The sequence below is a fragment of the Schistocerca serialis genome, chromosome 3 (genome assembly GCF_023864345.2).
Source record: "Schistocerca serialis cubense isolate TAMUIC-IGC-003099 chromosome 3, iqSchSeri2.2, whole genome shotgun sequence".
Lineage (NCBI taxonomy): Eukaryota > Metazoa > Arthropoda > Insecta > Orthoptera > Acrididae > Schistocerca > Schistocerca serialis.
The window spans coordinates 272,250,711-272,276,058 of record NC_064640.1 but is presented as its reverse complement, the minus strand read 5'-3'; the positions used below and the strand labels follow the sequence as shown (position 1 = coordinate 272,276,058).

Here is a 25,348-nt window from a genome sequence, read left to right as displayed (position 1 = left end):
TCTCTTGATGAAAGATGTACCCTAAAATTAGGATTGAAGGAGGATACGGAGTTTAACGCTCCATCAGCAACGAGATCATTTAGAGACGAAATACAAGTTTGCGGTAGGGAGGGGGAGGGAAATTGGCCATACCCAGCATTTGCCTGGAGCGATTTAGGGAAATCACGGAAAACCTAAATCTAGATAGCAGGACGGAGAAATTTCAACCCTCGTTGTCTCGGATGCGAGTTCGGCGTGTTTTACTACTGGGCTACCTCGCTTGGTGCCTAAAATTAACTTCCACGTCTAGGAAGAAAGCATTTCGCGCTTTCTTATTGCTGAAGGAGCTTGTTCCAGCTTTACAAAATCCAGCACAAGAAACTCACATGCTCTTCTCAACGCTGTTGGGTTCTTCAGTCCGAACATTGGTCTGATGCAAACTCTCCATGCTAATCTATTCTGTACAAAATACTGCCTCTCTGCATAACTGCTGCAAGCTGCATGCACTTAAACCTGCTTACTTTAGTTAATCTGTGGTCTTCCTCTATAATTTTAACGCTCCTCCCCCACTCACCTCAATTAACAAGCAGGCGATTCCTTGATGCCATATGATTTGTGCTATCAAGTGTTCCCTTCTTTCAGTCAAGTTACCCACCTCCTCCTCAGCACTCTTCTGTAGCAAAATCCTTCTTTTCTGTATTGTTCATCATCCACATTTCACTTCCGAGCAAATTTACATTCCAGACAAATACCTTCAGAAAAGATTTCCTAACACTTAAATATACAAACATCAAAAAATGTTTTGCATCACCTTGGTTCCGAGTGTTTCGGAACCTGTACAGAAAATTGGAATAGAGATCAACATAAATATCATTTCCACCATTTTTATTGCTCTCGAAAGCCACATATTACATGTTGACCCACCATACAGCGAGACCTTCAGAGATGGTGGTCCAGGTTGCTGTACACACCGCTACCTCTAATAACCAGTAGCACGTCCTGTTGCATTGATGGGTGCGTGTATTCGTCGTGGCATACTATTCACAAGTTCATCAAGGCACTGTTGGTCCAGATTGTCCGACTCCTCAATGGCGATTCGGCGTAGATCCCTCAGAGTGGTTGGTGGGTCACGTCGTCCATAAACAGCCCTTTTCAACCTATCCCAGGCATGTTCGATAGGGTTCATGTCTGGAGAACATGCTGGCCACTCTAGTCGAGCGATGCCGTTATCCTCAAGGAACTCATTCACAAGATGTGCACGATGGGGTGCGAATTTTCGTCCATGAAGACGAATGCCTCGCAAATATGCTATCAACATCATTGCACTATCAATCAGAGGATGGCATTCACGTATCGTACAGCCATTGCGACGCCTTTCATGACCGCTGGCGGCGTACGTCGGCACCACATAATGCCACCCCAAAACATCAGGGAACCTCCACCTTGCTGCACTCGCTGGATAGTGTGTTCAAGGCTTTCAGCCTGAGGGGGTTGCCTCCAAACACGTCTCCGACGATTATCTAGTTGAAGGTATATGCGGCATTCATTGGTGAACAGAACGTGATGCCAATCCTGAGCAGTGCATTTGGCATGTTGTTGGGCCCATCTGTACCACGCTGCGTAGTGTTGTGGTTGCAAAGATGAACCGAACCATTTACGCAGGGAGTGAAGTTGTGCATCTTGCAGCCAATTACGTACAGTTTGAGTCATGACGCGACGTCCTATGGCTACACGAAAAGCATTATTCAACATTATGGAGTTGCTGTCAGGGTCCCTCCGAGCCATAATCCGCAGGTAGTGGTCATACACTGGGCGGCCTGAGCCAGGCATGTCACTGACATTTCCTGTCTCTCTGTATCTCCTCCATTCCCGAACAACATCGCTTTGGTTCTCTCTGAGATACCTGGACACTTCCCTTGTTGGTAATAGGTTAGATTTACACTAATGAAAAAATTATCAGGATTACAGAACTATAAAAGCTCTCTGTCATGTATAATTCAGTATGGTATGAAGGCCCCACGTGCAATAGCCTGAGCCTCTAAATACAGTGTCATGGAATCAAAGGGGCTGTGGATATATCACTGGGGATTTCTCTTATACACAGGTGGTAAAGGAACCCACAAAGTGTCCTGGAGAAGAGAACAAATAAGTTGGTGACCTACAATATTCCTGACATATTTGATTGATGACATATCATATTTACTTGCAAGCCAGGCGAGAACTGGCAGCCTTTGTTCTTCAATGAAGGCTTGCACATTCTAGGTTAAATTTGGTCAGTACTGTCCTACTGAAATAGGGCACGTGGAATGTCTGAAAGAGAGGCACTGACTCGAGCTTTAAAACTTCACTAATGTAGCTGTAGTTGTTCAGATTATTCTCAGTATGTGGAAGCTGAGATCACAGATTGTCTTCAGTGACTCTACGAATCATCACACTTTGTACTTATGCACTGTTTTGTTCAATAGTACTGGCTGCCAAACTGCAGTCACCACAGTAGCATCTAACAAGTATGAGACCATGATTGTAGAATGTTGTGCTTAAGTGGAAACATTACATTTTGCCAGTCAATATGCCAATGATGTGTTAATGTGCACACAGTGCTTTCCAGGATGTTCATGATTTCTGGAGAATGGACAGCAGTCCAGCCTGAAGCAGCCAACGATAAACCATTCCAAACAGGTTCCCACTTGTTATAGTGCCAACCCAATGCTGCAGACAAAACTGAGTGGTCTGTTATGGCCCCACAAACAAACTGGTGTCCTTCTTGTGCTGGAGTCACATTGGATGGTGTAGTACAACCTCATTGCTGTGTTGCATCCTGTTCCATCCACTAGTCCTATGTATTTATCACTACCACAATATCATGCCCTGTACAAACTGGAATGTACACCATGACAATAGATTAATTGGGGACCGAGCATTTTACATTAATCAAAGTGACTTGCATTTTCATATTTCCTACTTTGACATTGACAAAACATAATGGCACTCACTGTTACAGTCTGGACATAGTGTACTATGGGTCCAGGAATTACTAGGGTTACATGTATATAGTCTCTAGATAATGTTAGTCATTTTGTACTGTAATACTTTTGTACACATTTTCTTAATTCAGAAACATTTCAATTATTTTTCCATTGTAAGATTCACAACTGTCAGTTTATTTTATTTTATTTGTCAGTGTTTGTTATTAAAGTTCTTCTTTGAAGAGCCAGTGTGCAAAACATGACTGTTTTTGAAAGATCAGATGTTTAATAGCTGCACACAGTTTCAGACAGCATTATGCTAGTCAGGTTGAATTTCTTTGTATAACTAGTTATAGTAGCGTAAGTAGTTGGACTATTAATATTGTTGATAAATGTGGACCATGCCCATAGGTAACTTGGCAAAACTGTTTCCTGCAGTCAGTTCTAACCTTTGAATGAAACTCTTCAATTATTCTCCCTTTGCTATTCAAATGTTTGGCTGATGTAATACATTATTCAATTTCTAATATCATGGCCCCTTCTTCTCTCAGTTCTGATTTTCAAAGGTAAGGAACTTACACAGCTAGCGTTTTACAGGCCTATGGTTGTCTTAATTGAAAATAGGTGCCTACTATAGGATCTATTGAATCTGATAAAATTTGTATTGTGTTGCAGGTCGCTCTTGGAACCTAGTGGCTGCGGCGGCGCGGCCAGTCAGCAAGTCTGCTGTAAGCATGCCTTTCATTGACGACGACCTGCTGTGGTGCCCTGACAACGACGGCAAGATGGTGGACCTGTCACAATGCTTGGCAAGTGACTTCTGCTTTCCAGTCAGCTTTTCATTTTTCATCCCTTAAAAGTACACTCTGTGCAGCATTCACAAGGCAATATTGTGCCACACAAAATTTTCCACATGAGCAAAGTAGAAGCACTGTTTAAAATGTTTTATAGCTATTTAAATATAATGATTTTCAGAATTCAAATTCTGCCCGTATAGCTGAATGACTATAAGGTTAATTAAAGTCTGATTCAAACACCAAGGAAAAATCCTAATTAGCATTCATGAGCAGTATTATGCAAGGTGTTCACTACATGGATTAAGTAACATATCATAGTTACCATTTCAAAAATCAAAACATAATAATATTATATCCTGTAAAATGGATCACTGCCAGTTTTATGACAAAATCTGTTATCAAGATGAAGGGTGGATTAAACTCTATAGTCTTTTATTAGGCCTTATTACAGGTGGTATGCTGTAGGCTTCCTCCCACCTTTTTATTGATTTACCCAGCCAGTCATTGAGGGGGGGGGACCAAAGATTGTTTGATCCCAAAAGAATGTTGTAACTTGGCATTTTTCACATTAACAAATCATTTCCAATGGTAAAAGATGTGATAAGTGACAGAAAAAAATTCTAGGACTGACATAATCTTTGACATTTAAGTTTGTAGTCTGACACTTGTCCACTAAGCTATAGAGCCACTAGAAGCACCTTAGGATGTAATAGAAATCACAGTACAACTAGATATTTTTCATATACTGAAACAGTCTCCATAAAGCGTGTTATGGTGTTTGGAAAAATCCTAACAATTTCAGATCAAATGTGTAACCTTTGCATTTGTAGTGTGATACTTAACCAGTCAGCTGGGAAACTACAAATTCTGTGTATTATTTATGTAAGTTTGGATTTAGGCCTTTCAAAACATAATTATACAAAGACATTGATTAAATACTTGTTTACGTGTTCCATAGGTCATATTATTTGCAAATATAATGATTTTTGATCTGTGGTTTACATAAAAGCTACACAGAGTTTGCAAAAAACATAATGATGACAATAGTTGAGACACATAAAAGATATTAATTCACTATTTATTTTTTAACATTTCATCTATAATATAGGAAGATTAATTAATCAGTATTTTAAAATATTATGATTGTCTGTCAGGTGTTTTGTCTCTGTGTGCACAATGGCAAAAAATTTAATTTGACTGTGTTCCATACCTTGCAATTAGTACTGCAATAAGTTATTACTGTACAATTTAATGAGTAAATGTCATTGTTGCTCTAAAAATGAATGAATTGCTGTCAATAAACTTCATTCACAAACAACTATACTGTAGGACTGTAGTTGATATTTATAGCTGTACTTCTCTAAACTCTAGTCATAATTCACATTACTTTCATTTTTTCAGTGATATTTATTTCCTAAGTTAGCTGCAACCTCAAAATGTGCTTTATAGCAGATATACCACAACTTACTTTATACTAATTTCAGTGTAGCCTCCAGAAGCTCTTTTACAATAGAACAGTATTGTGCCTTATGTGAAATGACTCAAACATGGCAATGTCTATAATTTCATAAACCTTTTGGATAGTGTCTGTCATTTCAACATCCTTCCATGATAGATATGATGTGTCATATCTCACTATTTACATACATTTTGTGATGATATGTTGCTTGTTTCAATTCTAAATGCATTGCGAAACTAGTAAAACTATATGAATAAATTTGGTTTGTTGCTGGATGTGAAATGAATTCATCATTAATATGTAGTATCTCATAAGGGTATTATAGATGTATTCCTGCTATCTTTAAAGCCTAGTATATAAGAGGAACAGTTGATAGACTGAGGCAGTTCATGAAATATTATGTCAGTTTTCCTATATCTGGACAGTACAGTCTACTGGTCCAATTTTATACAAGAAAATGCTTTTACAATAATGGGCTGAGCTCATGTCATCCAGTACCCAGTGGTATGATATAACTTTCTGAAACCATTCTTCTTCTTCTTCTTCTTCTGCACTTTAGAAATCAGATAGCTGTCTTTCCCTTTTTCAAGCTTTAGTCCAGCTTCCCTTTGGTCTTGCCAGACTTCTCCGTCTATTGATTTTATAATACCACTTATTCAGAGGTCAGTCATCTTATAGTCTTGCCAAATGTTTTTTTTATTTAAATTACTAAAAATACCTTAATAGAAAGTCTTATCAGCAACTACTACTGTAAATCATTTGTTCATCCAATTTTTGGAAAGGAAAATCTCTGAAATTATTGTAGGAAATAATATGCATATTAAAATGGGCCTACAATATATCGTAGATGAGTAATCATTATCCTCCAATATTATTAGTATATATATATGGTGGTTATAATTAAACTTTCACTACTTGAGAGATCCCCCATCAAGAATGAGTAAACGTAAGACAATGTAACTTTGTGGAAACATTTGTAAGGACATATAGAAGAGAAATAATGAATAAGCTATTGAAAGAAACACATTTTAATTTCCATGTGAGAGGGTAAGTTTTGTGTCTGCATCATTTTGTGTATTATCAAACTGGCAAAACTATATGAATAAATCTGGCTTCTTGTTGAAAATGAATTACATGTGGCACTAATGTAACATGTTGCATGAGCTCATTCCATATGCTCTCCTGCTGTACAAATAAATTGTAAATACTGTACAATTTTGAAAGTACAACACAAAGTAAAATGTAGAAATAATTAAAAAAAAAAGCCGATTTAGAATGTGTGTTGGTTTCTCCAGATAAAACTGGTTTTACTTGTATACTGCTAACAGTCAGTAATTTGTGTTTGATGTAGGATTCTGGAAATCAGCAGGAAGGAGGGGGGACTGGCCTGGGTGAGCTGTCACAGCAGGATCTCTCAGGACTGGTAGGAGAATTTGAGGAGGAGGTAGATGATGATCTGTTCAAGCAATTGGGAGACACAACATTTGAGTTGGATACATTCTTCCCTGACTTTGTTGACAAGGTAATGTAATTAGTACTGTACTTTATCTGGATGTACCATTACATGTTAACATGTGTAAAGCGTTGTTGGCATAGCAGACAAAAGCCATGAACTGTATAAACATAATAGTGTGTATTTACTTGTTTTTCTTTGATATTTCATATTTGATAAATCTTTTCCAAAGTAATTACTTTAACATGATGTGTTGGCTATGTCATTCTCAGTCTATGCCTGAAGGAACAGTGTACGCAGAAGTATGCAACAGCATTAATATAATTTACACGAGTATAAATTAGTCTCAGCTTTTGATATAAGTTAGCACTCAAATGGTATTCAGTTGCCTTTCAGCATATTTCTCGTATTCTTTGTAACAGAAATACACATGAAAGATTTTTGGAAGGTGATTGTCATCAGCTGGTAAGTAATGTATAAAATGCATATTTGAACCATCAGTTGCCCTGTATGCCTTTATTATTTGTATGTTTGCTTCTAAAGTCTTGTGTCATATATTTACATTCATGGCTTGTGCTATACATTTTAAGTAATGACTGGTGCGATATGGTGACGTAAACCATTTTAACTCTTATCTATGAAGACAGTCCAAGACTGAAACCAGTAGATATTTGGATCCAAAATAAAAGCATCTGATGGTTCAAATATGCATTTTATACACATGAAAGAATCATGCTCTATGTCTAACAAGAGGTTAATGGTGCAGGGGTTTTGCATTATTGTGAACAAAAGTTGTTAACAATGTTTGCATTATACCCTCACCATGTTGCACCTGGAGGGATGCCTGTTTAATTACTACACCAGCAATGGATACTACACTCTCATTTACATGCAGCTGCTAGTATATCAAACAAGTACAGAAAAATTTCCTGACTGATAAAAATTATGAACTGAATTGGGAATCGAACTTAGACTCTCACTGGAATGCTAGTCCAACAAAATGTGGCCAAGAGCTTGTAAGGAGTTTGGAAAGTAGGGGTAGGTACTGATAGTTTGAAGCTGTGATGTGAGCTGCCAGGCATGCCTTGCTAGCTCATTCAGTAAACAGAACTTTTTAAGCTGCTAGAAAGTTTCATAACAACAAACATTCTTGTGCAAAGAGAAAAATCTATATACAGACAATATGAGCCCAGATACAGCTCAAAGAAAAGTATCAGATATCAAGTAAATATCTCTTGCAAAATCTTGAGAAACACTTCCTTTATAATGTAAATGGAAATTCCGTGTCACTAGGGCCACCTGTCGGGTAGACCATTTGCCTGGTGCAAGTCTTTCGAGTTGACACCACTTTGGCGACTTGTGTGTCAAAGGGGATGAAAGTATGATGATAAGGACAACACAACACCCACTCCGTGAGTGGAGAAAATCTCCGACCCAGCCAGGAATCAAACCCGGGCCATTAAGCATGACATTCCGTCATGCTGACCACTCGGCTACCAGCGGCTCCTCTGTAATGAAGTTCAGAATAACCTACACACTTTTTATTTTGCTACTGTGGGAATTATTAATTACTTTTTGTATAGAGTAGCACACACTATTATTTCCTATTGCATTCTTCATAATTTAGAGTGGAAGAGTTCTCAGTGTGGGCCACAATGTGAATTACCCTCTCTCATGGTCTTTAAAGTGGTACCTAGAGGAGAGCTGGTGATGCAGGAATATGCTTAGTATGACCATATGTATAAGTGTGTACTAATAAAAATATAAAATTTATATACTTTTGTAAAAAAGGAAAATAGGCTTTAGTGTCCAGCTGATAGATGATTATTAAAGATAGACCAGAAGTTCAAACTAGGGAAGGATGGAAAAGAAAATTTGTCATGGTCTCCAAAATGACTGTTCCAGTATTTGTCTTAAACAGTTTAGGGAAATCTGAGAAAAACTAAATGTGTCTGACTCAGTGGGGATTTGAATTACTGTCAATCTGAATATAAGTCCACTGTCTTACTTCTGCACAACATTGATCTCTTAGATCTTTTATAGAAACAATATTAGGATGACATATGGTGTGAACATAGGAATTAGAAGGTATGATTTTTAATCTCAGAGAGATATAAGTTTTATAATTTGTCAAATCAAGGATAAATTTTGACTAAGATTATAAAAAAAAATGCATTGTAAAGGAAATATAGTTTGAGGTAAAAATTTAATAATATCTTTTTAGATACAAACTCTATCATTTCAAACATATACAGGCTGTATGATAATGAATGACAAAAACTGACATGGATGAAAGCATATGCAGTAGAAGCAAAACATTTCCAGTAGACATGGGACTGCAAATGAATCATTCATGACTGTAGAGGTAAAAGCTACTACTTAATTTAGTGTGAAATATTGTCCTACTTAGCACAAATGTATATTAAATGTGAACATATGAATTAAGTTTCTATCTTATGGAGCTCTAATTTTACCCACGGCCTACCTTAATAAGAAATACAATACTGCCTCAGCATATTACATGTCACAATTTGCTGTACATTCAACCCTGTTAAAGGAAATGTTCCATGTGTCATCCTCACATTTGGATGCAATACTGCATTTGTCTCTGTGGTGAGCAACAAATTCTTCAAATACCCCCAGATTGTCTTGCACGTATTTCCAAAACTGTAGAAATCACTGCTGCAGTTCTTCAACCACATCAAATGGAAGTGCTGAGATGATCTGACAAAGTAAAATCCAGAGGATTCAGGTCAAGTGATCTTGGAAGCTAATGCATAGACCCTGCTCAACCAGTCCATCTTGGACCATATTGATGCATTAGATGTTGCCTTACAAAAGGATCAAAATTGGTCGGTGCCCTGTCATGCATCTACCACATTCCCCAAACATGGGCCAAGGGTGATATTTGAGCCCAATTAGATGTACCTTAAATGAAAAGTTTACGTTTCAAATAGATTTGTACTAAATAGTTCAATATTTAATTCTGTAGTCAATAGCAGCTGGTAATCACACACTTGCAGTTATCTTGCAAACAGTTCATTTGCAGATCTATTTTACTCGGTATTTTTGATTCCATTATAATACATTTTCACCAGTCCCAGTTCCACTATTAATTATTGTTATCCTGTATCTTGAATCATAGTAGTCCTTCCTTCCTCTCCAGTGCCATTTATCCAAGCAGTGGTGTATCAGTGCTGATATGATACTTTTCCAGTTTTTGCACAGAACCAACTGTACCTATATATACGCTATTTTTATGATGGGGTCACCATTCCCAAAGGTATTTTAATGATACTACCAGCCCCCTTCCATAGTATAAAAGTTTAACTTAATCTTTTAAATTCAGAGGACATTCTATACTGCAATTCTCTTTAAATTTCACCACACACATGCTGCAATAACAAGGGTTTCTGTATGTATGTTTAACATTGATATTGATATGTGCTGTATGTATACTTCTGAACATAAAATGCTCTCCATTTCTATTTTCTGCACATTATTTCCATGGTATGAGTGTGTGTTTATAATTATAAAGAGAAAATCTGTGTTTCTTTTCATACAAATTTATGTTTAACCTTTTGTGTTTTTTTGAGAATATTTTACACTCACTTTTGTTCTGTTATCTTACAGATCTTTGAAATTTTGAACACTTTCAACCCTGACTGTATTATTATTCATATTTCCATTCTCATTAACCATGTATGAAATGGAATGGTAACTTCTCTATTTATGTTTCCATCTCTCCTTATAAACACACACTCCTTGAAAGAGTTAGGGGAACATGACTTTGAACATCTGCCATACTCCACTGAGCAATAATTGAAGACTGTTACCAAATTATACCTTTATTTTTCACAAATTAAATACACAACAAAGCATCATTACACCCCTGATTGTTTACGTAAAAAGAACTGACATGTTTATGCACAATGGGCACTTATCACTGGCCATCGCATTACTTCAATGTCTATGCTTCATAAAACATCCCTGCTGATGCCTGCCACATAGTAGTAGAAGGAATTCAGGGCCACCACAGTGTGTAGCAGCCACAACAGGGTTTAACAGTATCTGTTCAATGTACTGGCTGGCAGTAAGGTGATCATGGGCAATGACAAGAAGGTAGAAGAAGTGGACGGTGTTAAATTCTTGGGATTACAGCTTGATAATAAATTCAACTGGGAGGAGCACACCACAGAACTGCTGAAGCGTCTTAACAAATCTCTGTTTGCAATGCGAATTTTGTCAGACATAGGGGATATAAAAATGAAAAAGCTGGCATACTATGCTTACTTTCATTCCATAATGTCATATGGGATTATTTTCTGGGGTAATTCATCAAGCCAAGCTAAAGTTTTCCGGGCACAAAAACGTGCAGTAAGAATTATATGTGGTGTGAACTCAAGAACATCCTGCAGAAGCCTATTTAGGGAACTAGGGATACTAACTACAGCTTCCCAATATATTTATTCCTTAATGAAATTTGTCATTAAAAATATATCACTTTTTCAAACCAATAGCTCAATTCATGGAATCAATACTAGAAATAAGAATAATCTTCACAAGGATTTAAAGTCACTTAGTCTTGTACAAAAAGGTGTGCATTATTCAGGAACACACATTTTCAATAACTTGCCAGCAGCCATAAAAAGCTTAACAACCAATGAAATTCAGTTTAAGAGAAGCCTAAAGGATTTATTGGTGGCCAACTCCTTCTACTCCATTGATGAATTTCTGAGGAAAACCAACTGATTTGTATATAAGTACAACATATCTTCTGCACAATTTCAGTGCAGTAATGTGTTCACTGAAAATTTGTGTGTGTGTGTGTGTGTGTGTGTGTGTGTGTGTGTGTGTGTGTGTGTGTAAGTATAATCTAACTTCTGCACCATTTCAGTGCAGTAATGTGTTCATTGTAAATAAGTATTACAGTAGTTGTATTACATGTTTCTTACCTTATAAATAAATAAAAAACTTTTTTATTTTAAATTCAGTGCAATAGTATTTGTAAAATGACTCTTAGTGTTCATTAAAAAATGACGATCATTCCACTTGGGACCTGTGGAATGGTACATTAGCTTATTTGTTTTAGTTTAAATATTTGTCATGTATTGTTGTTTTTCTGACATGTTCCACATCCTGGAGGACCTCCTCACTACGGATCAATTGGAATGAAAGTAAATCTAATCTAATCTAATCTAATGACAAATTCATATGGCTGTCAACACTGAAGCCTCCCCACAACATCAAAGAACCTCAGAAATGTCTCAGTTTTCATGACAGAATTTGGCAGTCATTACTCACCACAGATCTCTGAGCACACAAACACACAAAAACACACACACACACACACACACACACACACACACACACACACACACACACACATATATTTGAGGGTATCTGGACTCGTCTGTGAGTAACTCATTTGGTCAGTGACAAAGTTGGAAATGGCAGAACTGAAGGCAAGTTGCAAGATTTTGTCATTTGAAGCAGGGTACTTGAACAGGACGTCTCAGTCATAAGGTCCTTTCTCAGAACCTGTCCATTACAATCTCATCAGACACATGGCTCGAATGGCCCTTTTGACATTGTCTTGCAGTGTTCTAGCTGTATCCATATAATTCTGAAGTGCAGAGAGGCCAGATGTGGTGCTACAATGTGTCAGTGATATTGTCAAACTTGCCTTATGTACTGACCTGTCTCCCTGTAGCATATCAACAACCTATGGAGAGGCATTGGCATCAGCAGCAGCATGACTGAAAGTCCATCCTTTGTAGACGAAACAAACTGAACTTGCAACTTGAACTGCATTAAAATGTTGCCTTGCATGTGATTGGTTGAATTCAACATTCACAAATGAAAACTGCCATCTTTGTACCTCATTAGGGAACACTTGGACACCAGTACTCACTTTCTTCAGTGGGGTCACCTGACACTGTAATGCACAACACAGTCAGAAGATGGTGAATGATTTTAATTGTTGCCTACATTGATAGCAAAGATCTCAAGCCATGCAATAAGACTACAGGTACTGCCTGTAACAAAGTAGATTTAACATACTGGATGTTCATACACTTGTTCCCCTAATTCTGTTGAACAGGGTGGTAGTGATCAGATCTTTACTCAATAATTCATAGTCCCTTTTAATGATACTCTAACCAGTAAAATAAGAGTAATTTTAATGTAATTAAAATCTCATTTGTCCAGCTGTGGACTTTTATTGATTTTGTAAATATTATGATAGTCTCTTATGTCACATTTAGACACCCCTGTACCAACTGCCTCATGGTGTGTGGTGTGTGATAGGCATTTCATAATAATGTACCTGTAACATCCTACAACGTTTGGACAGAAATATGGAGACACCACAAGAAATGCATGCTTGAACATAAATGCAGGTGTTAGCCAAGCCTGTAGATTGTGAATGTTGTATTTGTCCATGAACGGCACCTGTGCAATGTCCTCAATTCATTCCAAGTGTCAGTCAAGGTTAGAACAGTATTCTTTGTAGTTGTATTTTATGTCAGAGCTACATGAATTTGAACATGGGTAACTTGTTTGTGCTTGTACAGTGGATGCTTCTGTAACCAATGGAGCTCAAGTGTTTTGTGTTTCAAAAGGCACTTTATACCATGTATAGGGAAAGCAGAAAAATATCAGCTCCTAATTCAGGATGTGGACAAAAGTGTGTGTTGAATGATTGTGACAGATGGTCATTAAAGATGACTGTCACAAAAAAAGAACGCAACAGCTGAAAAAGTCACAGCAGAACTGAACATCATATTTTCAAACCCTGTCAGTACCATAACAACTGTAAGGGTGCTCCAGATGTTGGGAATTACAGGGCAAGCTGGAATTCTAAAATCATACATCAGTAATATAAATGCATGTAACAGGAAAACGTGATGCTGAAGCCATGAAACATGGAATATGGAACAATGGAAGAAGGCCATTTGGTCAGATGAGTCTTTTTGTAATCCTGTTTCCAACTTCTGGCCAAGTGTATGTCCCAAGAGTGAAACCAGTTGTGTGTTTGGTGGTGATTTGGGCAGCCATATCATGGTATTCCATGGGCCCCACAGTTACTCCACTATGTTGGATTACTGCCATGGATTATGTGACATTTTTGGATGATCAGATCTATCCTATGTACAGTGTTTGTTCCCCAGTGGTGATGCTGTGTTCCAAGATGACAGGACTGGCTTTGTGGGCATGAAGATGAATTGTCCCATCTCCCTTCGCCACCACAGTCACCAGATCTCAATATTATTGAAGCTTTGTGGTCTACTTTAGAGAGAAGTGTGCACAATCATTATCCACCTCCACGATTGTTACCTGAACTTGCTACTATTTTGCAGCTGGAATGGTAAAGATTCCCTTGAAAATTGATATTTACCATTCAGAGATGACTGGAAACTTACTTGAGTGCCAACAGTTTTTCTACATAGTATTAAGCATCATAACATGTTGTGGTTTTGGTGTTTATGTATTTTTGTCCACCCCGCTATCTAGTATGGGTCTCAGATTGCCAAAGAGTACTCAACAATTGTCAGGTCAGGGTTATGCAAGTAACCTGTTTCATTGGTGATTATTGCTTCATTCAAACTCAGCCAGAATTCCCTATAATTAGTTTTGTTTGCTCCATTTTATATTGTTCTAGATGCATTCTCCTTTGTTATGACTGTTCCCAGAGATTGGTTACCAATCATGTAATGAACCAAAAACTGGTCCATCTTTCTCTTTTCACATATTAAATTACTTTTTTTTTCTCCAAGTGTCAGTAATACTCGTTCCTTCCTGCAGTTTTTAATTATTTTCTGTCACTGAAGCTTTCCTACGCACAATAGCATCATCCATGAACAGCCACATGGAACTTCTGATATTGTCCACCATGGTGTTTACCAATATTTTGAAGACTAATGATACTATAATAAGCTCTTGGGGTACATCGAAATCTACTTCCATAACTGAAAATTTCTCCTCCTTAAGAATGATGTCCATATTTCTACAGGCCAGTAACTCCTCAGTTTAATCAGAAAGCTGGTTCAATATCATGTAAGGTCATTTTGTCCACCAGAGCATATAAAACTTGAAATGCATCTATGTTGTGTATGTTTGTGTTTTATGTGTGTGTGTTTTTTTTTTTATTTTCAAGGAATATTTATTCCTAACTTATAATTTTCTAAAGTCTTTGAATCTTTCATATCTGCCTTCCTTAATGCCATTAAACATACATTCCAAGTGCTGCTATCATATTTTTCAACAATTTCATCCTGGATGGAAAAAGTTATAATTAACACAGGATTCCATTATTTTTTGTACAAAGCACTGTTAATTTTGATCTATCTGCACAAGGAAAATATATTTTTGTAGTATACTTGCAGGCACTGATTACTGCATAAAATTTCTCACCGAATGCTTGATACTTCTACAATAATATTGTGACTTACATTCAGTGTTACACTTTTCTGGTATATTTAAGATATTTTATGAATTTCATCTATATTTCTGCCTTTTTTCACACATATATTATGTAGATGATGTATCTGTTCTTTGGTTCATGTTTATGTCACAGGGACTCAGAATTCTAAGATATACATTTTATACATTAGTATAGTTTATTACTTGTTATTTTGAGTCATGTGCTTAAAGCCTGTATCTGGAATTATGTGTGCGTATATGTCAAACACCTAACACATTATGTAAAGACTTTCACTACAAATTTAATTATTGTCAATATCTTACTCAATTTTAAAATCTTAGTTCACTAGTGCTCATTTTACAGCCATTCATGTCTTATTTAAATTATGCTGTTTTATGTTTTGTAGGAAGAAAACAACAACAATGTGTCCCCGGGTTCTGCAGAATCAGTCAATTCTAGTAACGCAAACAAAAGTGCAGTTGCGCGTAAGATGAACATTATTGCTGCAAACCCACTGCTTGCAGGTTTGTTTACATTCAGACCAGTTGACTGTTTGTTCTCACAACAGAAGATCATTGTACAAGCATTGATGTGAAGCATTATGTGACTTAACCTTGGACTAAAAGCTAGAGCATAAACAAATTTAATTTTGCAATGGCATGAAAGTCATTAACATTTTGTAAATATAACTATAAAAATTATTAATTCAAGACCAAATTTGCAGTTTGCTTCATACCACATTTTCATTATAAATTAGTTTACATAAACTAATAATCACTTCTGAATTAACACTTAAACTGTATCTTGCATTAAGAAATGAAATTCTATACATTATGACACCTGTGTGAGTATAGACCACTGTCTTCACTATTGATCATAGTAGAAGGTGGGAATGCAGTCACATGTATTAGTAACAATAAATAAAATAGCTGCAGGCTGCAGTTATGGTGTTAAAAGCTTTATTGCATGTTTGGTTCCGAGACTTCACTCCTCATCCTCAGATGTATCTGTGCACACAGTAAAAACCGTTTTTTAAGATTCCATGCATCAATGCATATACAACATAATATACATCTCTTGTAGAGTAACACTGTAAGCTTATCACTCTACCTGTCCTAAGGTTAAGTTAGAGGTCTTCATGACACATGCCAATACTAGTTGAATTATATTTACTGTCTTTCAATGTTTGTGTCATTAAACATTGTAAAAAAAATGGTATGACACTGACAACAGCCTTTATACTGACCATTTGTAAATATTAATTGAAGAAGTACACTGGGGTTTAACTATGTATCCACAAAGGTTATACATTCGAAAAGTGAATATATTTAATATTCTCCCGTGGGAATGTCTCAAGAATGTAGTAGTTCCTATATTCACAACCACTATCTTTTCTGACCCAAAGTGCCATTATATCCTGGAAACTGAGTGATAACATTGTGGAATTACATTAACATTTAAAGACAGAAAATACTGTTGAATTAGTGTTGGCATTTGCTATTAATAATTATATTTCCCATATATTAGGACGTAGCACAGATCTCTAACCCAACTTTAAGACAGGTAGAATGGTTAGCATACAAGAAATGTACATTATGTTGCATATCTACTGACATACATAGTGTTTAAAAAAATCTTTTTTTTTAAAAATTATGTGTTCAGGTACATATGAAAATGAGACATGAAGTTTCAAAACTGATCATGTAGTTAAGCTTGTAACACCGTAACTCAACCTGAGGCTATTTTATTTATTGCTATAGATTGCACAGAAAAGGCCTTCTTGTTAAACAAAACTACAGGATTACTACTAGCTGATCTTTTAGGCAAATTCTTTCTTCAGAGAGTTGGTTCCAGAAGGGACGTGTGATAGCGATATGGTAGAGGCTCTATTCAATGAGTAATGATTTATTATCAAATAAATATTTTCCTTCCATCTTGTATTTTCCATTCATTTAAATTACGTGATTCACAACTCTTAACATTTGAAACTTCCTGCCATACCACACTCACCCACAAGGCTTATAGATGTGTAAGCATGCATGGTAATTTTACACAAGTTACCAGTGTAAGAAAAAGAGCATTTAACTGTACTCGCTTCATCACTTTTAAATTTATGCTTTATATGAATCAACAGAAGGCACATCTGTTCATGAATATGAAGGTAGACATAACCATAGCTGTAAGCTTGTGAAGCCAAGGAAATTTAGGCTAAAGAAAATCCTAACAGGAATCTGGTAGATCTAACTGTAATTTATTTTCCACATTGTGCATGTCAACAGAAAATGGTAGTGGAAACACATTAAAAATTTCTTCTAACTTGTGGAAGTAAACTTTAATGAGTGGGAAATATTGTTTAATATTTTTGCTTGCTTTCTATATTTTGTGTTAACTACCATGTATTACAAAACTGTTGAGCAACTGAAGATTTTAACCTCTTTGATGAAAGTACCTGAAAGCAGAATTCTAATTGCTGCTTTGTCTGTACCCTCATCATCAAATGTCTTTCACTGTAAACCTGGATTGTTAATACACTCCTTCTCAAAGGCTAAAATGTCTTTTTCCTGTCTTGTATCTTTCATTGTAGCTTAAAATGGCAATAAGGCAGTATTAGAAGGGATCCTTTTTTCATCTACTAAAAAACAAAATGAAGAAAATTAGCATAAGAAACACAGCTTCCTCAGTAACATTACTAGCCATTTCTTTAATTTGATACTCACTTGACCAAATGACACACATGGCCCCTTTTCTTTCTCTGGGCACTGAGGCCTGTTTGCTGCTCAACCCTTCCTCTGTGTGATGAGCAACAATCTATCTGAATTCACATTATCAATATATATATTGAGTACTCATCCAGAAAATATAAATAAATTGTCGTAGCAAAAATATTGATGAAAGCAAAGATAAATCTTACTTTCTTTAGTCCCACCTTATGAGTACTGGTACTTAAATCCATCACCAGAGCTTTCTTTGCTTTCTATCTTTGCTTGCTAGGCATCGATCATCATTCCCCTGTGAGGTACTATAATCTCGTGGTTACAGTTGCACCAAAATGAAACTCTCAAAAGAGTAAAAGGAAAACTACTTGAAACATTTTGAACTGCTTGTGGTGTCAATGCACTGTTACTGAGGGATGTCTATGAGATAGGGCACTCTGAATTACCAGTGAGATGAACATATTGATTTTCAGGCTTTCTCAATCTGATAAAACAGATTCAGGAAATTATGCAAAAAGTAAGTTGAGAAATTATGAAGTTTACCTCAAGTCAACATGTCATTAAGAGGTAATACATGTCTATCTGAAACTTAACATGTCTTCTTTATGGTAAATAGCAATCTGTCTTTTCCTACACTTTTGTGAATACCATAGAGGAATCCACAGCTGACATAAAAATTAAGTTTCTTGTTTTCTCCTAAAATACTATGCATAAAACCAATCAATCAGGTTTTGTGCAAGAGCTGCATACCTGCATTCAAACTGCACATTACCATTTCAAGTGAAAAAAAGACAGAGTTTCTTGTGCAGTCAGTGAACACTACAACACATTCATATACAATGATACCACTGATAAGTATCACTGGATTACTTTTTCTGCAGCTTTGTCTTTGATCTGAGGAACATCAAGGCAAATTAGAGCAAAAATTTAAAAAAATGAATATTTGCTTGCAAAAACCTTGTAATCTACATAGCAAAATTTGTAGAACATGGGAAAGAGTAATTTTTGATGTCACATCTCAAACGTCTTCTTACCACTTGCACAAAATAACTCAGTGCTTTTGTTGGACTCTTGGACTGGGCATAATGACACTTCTGTCTTTAGGAGGAAGACAAAAAGACTGCTAATATAATTCAGATTCCATCTGTAACTAATTGTGTGATTCAACCTCTTGATAAAACAATTTTTCAAGTGTGTAAAGCATTTTTCAGAAAATTGTTGGACAATATAATTTCTGATAGCTCTATGTCACTTCAGGTTTATCAGTGGAAAAGTATTGTTGAACTTCAGTCATTTATGCATTGTCAGTTTGCATCAGCACATTTTACAAATTTTATCATGTCTGCCTGGTACGCAGCACAATATTCAGAACAACTTCCATGACCATCTCTTACTCCATTCCAGTTCTGTATAAATAAAACTAGTAATTTCTGTGGAGTGCCTGAATGCATTAATATTTTGTCAAGTGTGCCTGATGTAAGGAAAATGCTTATTTTCATTTTTCTGACAATTACAGGGAATAAACAAGGAATTGTTTCATTGTTAGCAAAATGTACATTATTTTTATTTATTTATTTATTTATTTATTTATTTATTCATCTGTGGAACAATAAATATTGTATGGATGCCGTCAGATTACAACATATGAGCACACATTTACATTTACAATTAAACAGGTTTCTCATATTTTGTGTAGTTTTTATAACTAGTCATACACACATTTATAATTACATAATATTTTGGTGATAATGTCATATGTTGCTAATAATCTACATCTATGTTAAATATTCTTTTACAGTATAACAACTTTTACTTACTAAAAAGGTTTTAAGCTAAACATTATCAAAGGACTGTGCTACAGGAATTGTTATAAAATACTTAATGTCAACAAATTATCTGTAATGTAACATCATACACTGCCTTGATTTTCGTTTCTCGGCTAGCCACTTGTGTAAGAAATCTGCAAGAGTTTAGCTGTTGATATTAACTGAAAGTTATTCAAAAAAATTAATGATGTGAGACATGTTCATTAGGGTTTAAGTGCTTAAAATACATGGGTGTGTACTTTCCACTTTGCACTGTGTGGCACTATGTCCTCATGTAATGACTGTGTCTGCTTATTTGCTCATTACGCACTAGGCAAGAAGGGCTGTACAAACCTCAATTACAAGTAATTCTTCATACTGCAAAAATATGAAGCTTTAACTTTTTTTAAAAACACTTGCAATCCACCTTAGCAGCTAAAATTTTGACAGTGCATTTCTTTTGGTGCATTCTTCCTGTGTGGAAAATTTCAGGGTACTCTTGATATGTCAGACTGGACCATTCTCTCCTATGTTGAATAATGTGACTAACTGTGCATCATGTTCTGACATTCTGTTTACCACCAGATAGGCTTGTGTCTCTATAACTTCTGCTTGTTCAGATTATCTGTATCTAGATTATCTATATGTGTACTATTATCTTGAGCCACTTGGGTAGAGAAATTTATGATTGATACCAAATCTAATCCAGAAATGTTACATGCTGTAGAAAAGGTTTTAATTAGTTAAGTATAATTATATACCTGATTATTTTATTACAGTACATATCACTCCAATGATAGTAATCGAAGTTCCTTTCTTAAATTCTTCATTAATTGTAACTCCTTTATTTGTTAGAACTTTTTTCTACTTTATTCTTCGATGGTATTCATTACAGTTATACACATAATACTTCAGTATCTCCATAATACCTCAGTATCTCCATAATACTTCATAATCATCATTATTATCAACATCATTATCATAACATCATTGAAATACTTCACAAAGAACTGTAACATATCACCACACACATATCACATAATAAATCCTGATTACTACAACTCAGTAGCTATCTCTCATATAACTGCCACATCATGATAATTGTACATCATAATTCATCTAATCAAGACCTCACCACAGACAGAACATTCTCAGTATTATCAGAAGTACACATGATAAGATTCCATATTTTACATGGTTTTACTTTTCACAAAATTTCCATTTTTGATCATTCTTACTAAATACCACCTCAAATTAAGGATATTAGGCAACTCTTCATCCAATCCAGATAATGATAGCCATAGGAAATCCAGAAGTATCAGTGTAAGACAAAAAGAAAAGCCCACCACAGATGAGAGTATCAGAATCCTAGCATTTAACTGCCAAAACATTCACAACAAATTGGCAGAATTTGAAATGCTCCTAAAAGCCATAAAACTCACATTATTTTAGGTACAAAAACCTAGTTAAAACTTGAAACTGACAGTAGTGAGATATTTGTGGAAAATTTAAGTATGTGCAAAAAGGACAGGCTAATGGGAAATGAAGGTGATGTATTTGTCACAGTAGACAAGAAACTCAATTCAATGAGGGAAATAGAGGTAGTGTATTTGTCACAATAGATCAGAAACTCAAATGCAATGAGACAGAAATAGAAGCTGCATGTGAAACTAGTTGGGCACGATTCAGTATCAAGGTTGGGGATACAATTATAATTGGATTCGTGTATTGACCACCAGGCTCAGCTCTTGATTTAACCAAACACTACAGAGAAAAGCTCAGTTTGCTTGTAAGTACCCCAAACATACTATAAACATTAGTGCCCTGATCTTAATGATCTAAACACAGTGAAACATGCAAGCATGTATGATCTAAAACTTGGAAAATCTGATCTTGCATAATAAAATATGTCTTTATAAATTTTATTTAGAAATATCCTTGTTAGCTTTTTTATATGCCATGTAATACAAAACTCACTTTTGAACAAAATGTGAGTATAGTACTTATTTTTTGCAGTGTTTGAAACTAAGCAACATTTATTTTTGAGATATCTGCAGGTGTCTGAGAAAAAAATGAAATACAGTGAAAACACCACCACCTATCCAAGCAATAAAACTGCTTTCCTACTGCCCACCACTTATTTAAACTATTCCAAAATAGTTATCACGTTTGTCAGTTTTCAGTTTCTGCAGAATTGCACTGGATCACAAGGTGCATTTTCCAGTTTTCCATTTTCAAAGACCTACAGTTGTTGCTGAGGATAGTTTTGAGCCCAGAAAGCTCCTTTCCACATCACAGGACATCATAGAAGCATATCTGAAGGTGGCGGGCTCACTGCAGGCCAGCTTTGGTTTATTGCCTTCAAATGCTGCGATATTCCCAGAAAAAACGACACTAATTTTGTACATTGCATAATATCCATGATTCTACTGGAGAACACTTTGCAATTTGTTGTCACTTTGTCAACCACATAACCATGAGCTCAACCCAACTCACTCCATGTTATGCAATTTCCAGAGTGTCACACACTTGAGTACCAGCAGATTCCAGTCATGTGATGACTTTTGGTATCCCTGAAAAATTGGCATTTATGTATGTGAAATTTCCGGACAAGTCATCTGTAAAGACCTCTTTCACAATTTTGATAGCAATTGATTCATGACTCTCAAGCTCACAAAAGATTGTCTTTATTTTGCCACAGTTAAATCGAAAACCCCATTGTGTAAGAACAGGCTGAGGGAGGAGGGGCAGTGAAGACACTTGTTGATTGAATTTATGCACCTCTAGCAGAGCTTTAACATAGATTTTCTTGCCACAGGAAATTAATGTGTCTAAATCGGGTTAATTTGATTGTAGCTCTTCTGCAACTCTGTGTAATGCATGTGCAAGGCAAGTGACATACATGATTTGGTAGAGAATCTGAAGCCCCATGGTGGCTTTAACCATGTATGAAGCACCATCTATTAGTGGCAGCAAAATGTTGTCTCTGTGCACATCATCTGGCCACATTGGCTTCATATAGTTGTCAAACAAAATAGCAATTGTTGAGCTGTTTACTCTCATGAGAGTTTCATATGTTAGGAGGAACATTTCTCCAGGTCTCTCAACTTTCAGAACACCACCACCAACAACATTTGTATCATAACATCCACCCAAATTGGTGATTTTATTTATAGATACCCAGACCTTTTGATCAGCAGCACTAATTCATATTTTGTTGAGCACCTCCTCATAGCACACAGATAAATAGTTATTTCTGAATTTAGATTTATCTTGAAGTGGATGTGTTGTGTATTTCTCCAAGAACTGTCTGAAGTGCTGATACTTCAGCTTCTCCAATGGAATATTGTGAGTGACCATAGTCTCAGACACGTCCCTGAAGAATGATTGCATGGTTGTCTGCTAAAAATAACAGTGTTTGTCATTTTGAGCACTTCTCTTCACACAGCTACTGTGTTTGGTGGCATTACAGTGTTTTTGCACATTAAAACACTTTTCTGTACTAACTTTAACTTCACATATCTTACAAAATTATATTTTCCTGTCAGTTTTGAAAAACTTTTCTCCAAAATCACAAACAGTGCCACACAACTTTATGCTGTTCAAACACTATACTTTCAGCATGTTGAATCAGATTGAGTTTGTATTCAAACTGAATCATGTGACCACATGTGCAATGTTCAATACATCAGAAGCTGCCTTTGTTGTCTCTGAGAGGGTTTCGTTGACCCTGTGGAACAATGTCTTGTATCAGGGAACTGACTAGTGTGTTTTGCTGCTTGTCTACCATAATCCTAATACACAAAGCTTTGTATTAGTTGGTGTGTTTATTTGTGATAGTATCACCTAGACATTGTCATGTGCACAACGTTTTCATGTTTGTATTCTTATGTCCTTATATGCATTTTTGGTAGCAGTTGACCAAAATATGGACATGCAATGGAACAATCACATAGGCCTCATTTGTGGATAAAACCAGCAGCAAACTATAGTTTATTGGTACAATAGTAGGGAAATGCAATCAATCTAGGAAGGAGATTGCATACAAATCACTTTGCAACACATCATACAATACTGCTCAAGTGTGTAGGACCCCTACCAGATAGGACTAACAGCAGATATTGAATGTGTACAGAGAAGGGCAGCATGGATGGTCACAGGTTTGTTTGACCTGTGGGAGCTTGTTACAAATTTTGAAACAACGGAACTGCCAGATACTTGAGGACAGATGTAAACTCTCCTGACTGAGCCTACTTATGAAGTTTCAAGAATTGGCTTTAAATGATGAGTCTGGGAATATACCAGAACCCTCTAAATATGGCTCCTACAGGGATCATGTGGATAAGACCATGTTAATGACAGCATATATGGAGGCATTTAAAAATTCATCCTTCCTGCACTCCATATTTGAATGGAATGAGAAAAAACCTTGTAACTGATACAATGGGAAATACCCTCTGCCATGTACTTCACAGTTGTTTTCAGAGTGTAGATGTAGATGGTTAGTAACAGCTGTTCTATCTACTTATTAATTACTTCCTTTAAGTTTGATAACACTTCTAATCTGACATAGGAAGGGATAATATAGGCTGACTTCATAACTATATCTTGACTGTAGAAACAACAAATCTGACCCCTCCCTCTTCCCATTAACATGTTTCACCATAAATACAATTTCACAAATGTAACATGATAATTAGTTAAATTTAACCAAAATAAGTAGCAAAACATACTGACAATCAATGCAAATCACAATTACAGTGCAAAAGATACCTCATTTCAACTAAAAAGATAACAACTTAAAAAATCTTCGAATAACTTCACAAACATCCGTTTGGATTTTGCTCCTGGAGTGCTGATGTTCAGTTCAGTGCCTGAATTTCTAAACCTGGTACAACTGAAGTTGCAAAATTTTGGTCAACAGTAGTGTAGCTTGGTAATTCTTTCTTTCATTTGTTTGTGACAGTATGTACCATATTTGTATTCTACCTCAAATAAATAAATAGTTTGGCTTTCATTAACTAAACATAATGTTTGCAAATTCTTTAATGATAATTTGATCATATTGTATCAACAAACTCAAATATCCTTTCAGCAAAATTTCCACAAAATTAATTATTAGTTAAACATTATGTATTTGAAAATCTTTAATAACATTTAAGATACATTGTATTGATCTGCAAAAGTAAATGGTAGCATAACTAACTTTTGACAACAAACTAATAGAAAATGGATAGCAATGACAGTATGAATTAGCTTTGATGGATAGACAGGCTGGATGAAGAGAGATGCAGCACAGAAAATGAAAACAGAAACAGCACTACAACACTCTGAGGCCTTGTGCATGCCATGAAAATAGCATACAAAGTGTGTATGTCTCTCTGAGGATTGATACAAAATAGACCCTCAGTATTATAGCAAAATTAAACATATGTGCAACTTCTTAGTAAACACAGTGTAATTCAGTTCAGAGCACCAAAATATGAATCACAACATAGTTATGAGAGCATTGAGTCATCATAATGCAACATAATTCCTTGTACTAGCCACTGAATAACACAGGTGGTCTCTAAGTCAGTCCACGTAACAATCAAACTTCCTAGTAAAAGGCATATCCTAGACTAAAGTTAAATGAAAAAGAACAACAGAAATCCTAGCACTAAGATAGACATAAATCAAATAATCACTAGAAAAATCATCAGTCAGTAGTGTTCATAGTGCAGAATAAATCTTAGCATAACATAATCATA

The 25,348-nt window shown here is 35.9% G+C and overlaps 1 protein-coding gene across 3 annotated transcripts in view; it reads left to right on the top strand.

The window, feature by feature from the left end:
- LOC126470047 (ecdysone-induced protein 74EF-like) overlaps positions 1-25,348 on the top strand; it is a 617,268-nt gene that overhangs the window by 170,650 nt on the left and 421,270 nt on the right. For all 3 annotated transcript variants that reach the window (XM_050097548.1, XM_050097546.1, XM_050097547.1), the window contains 3 exons: positions 3,621-3,754; positions 6,553-6,723; positions 15,486-15,603. In XM_050097548.1, the coding sequence (XP_049953505.1) occupies positions 3,680-3,754; positions 6,553-6,723; positions 15,486-15,603 (364 nt within the window). In that variant the 5' untranslated portion in view covers positions 3,621-3,679. The remainder of the gene's footprint in view (positions 1-3,620; positions 3,755-6,552; positions 6,724-15,485; positions 15,604-25,348) is intronic.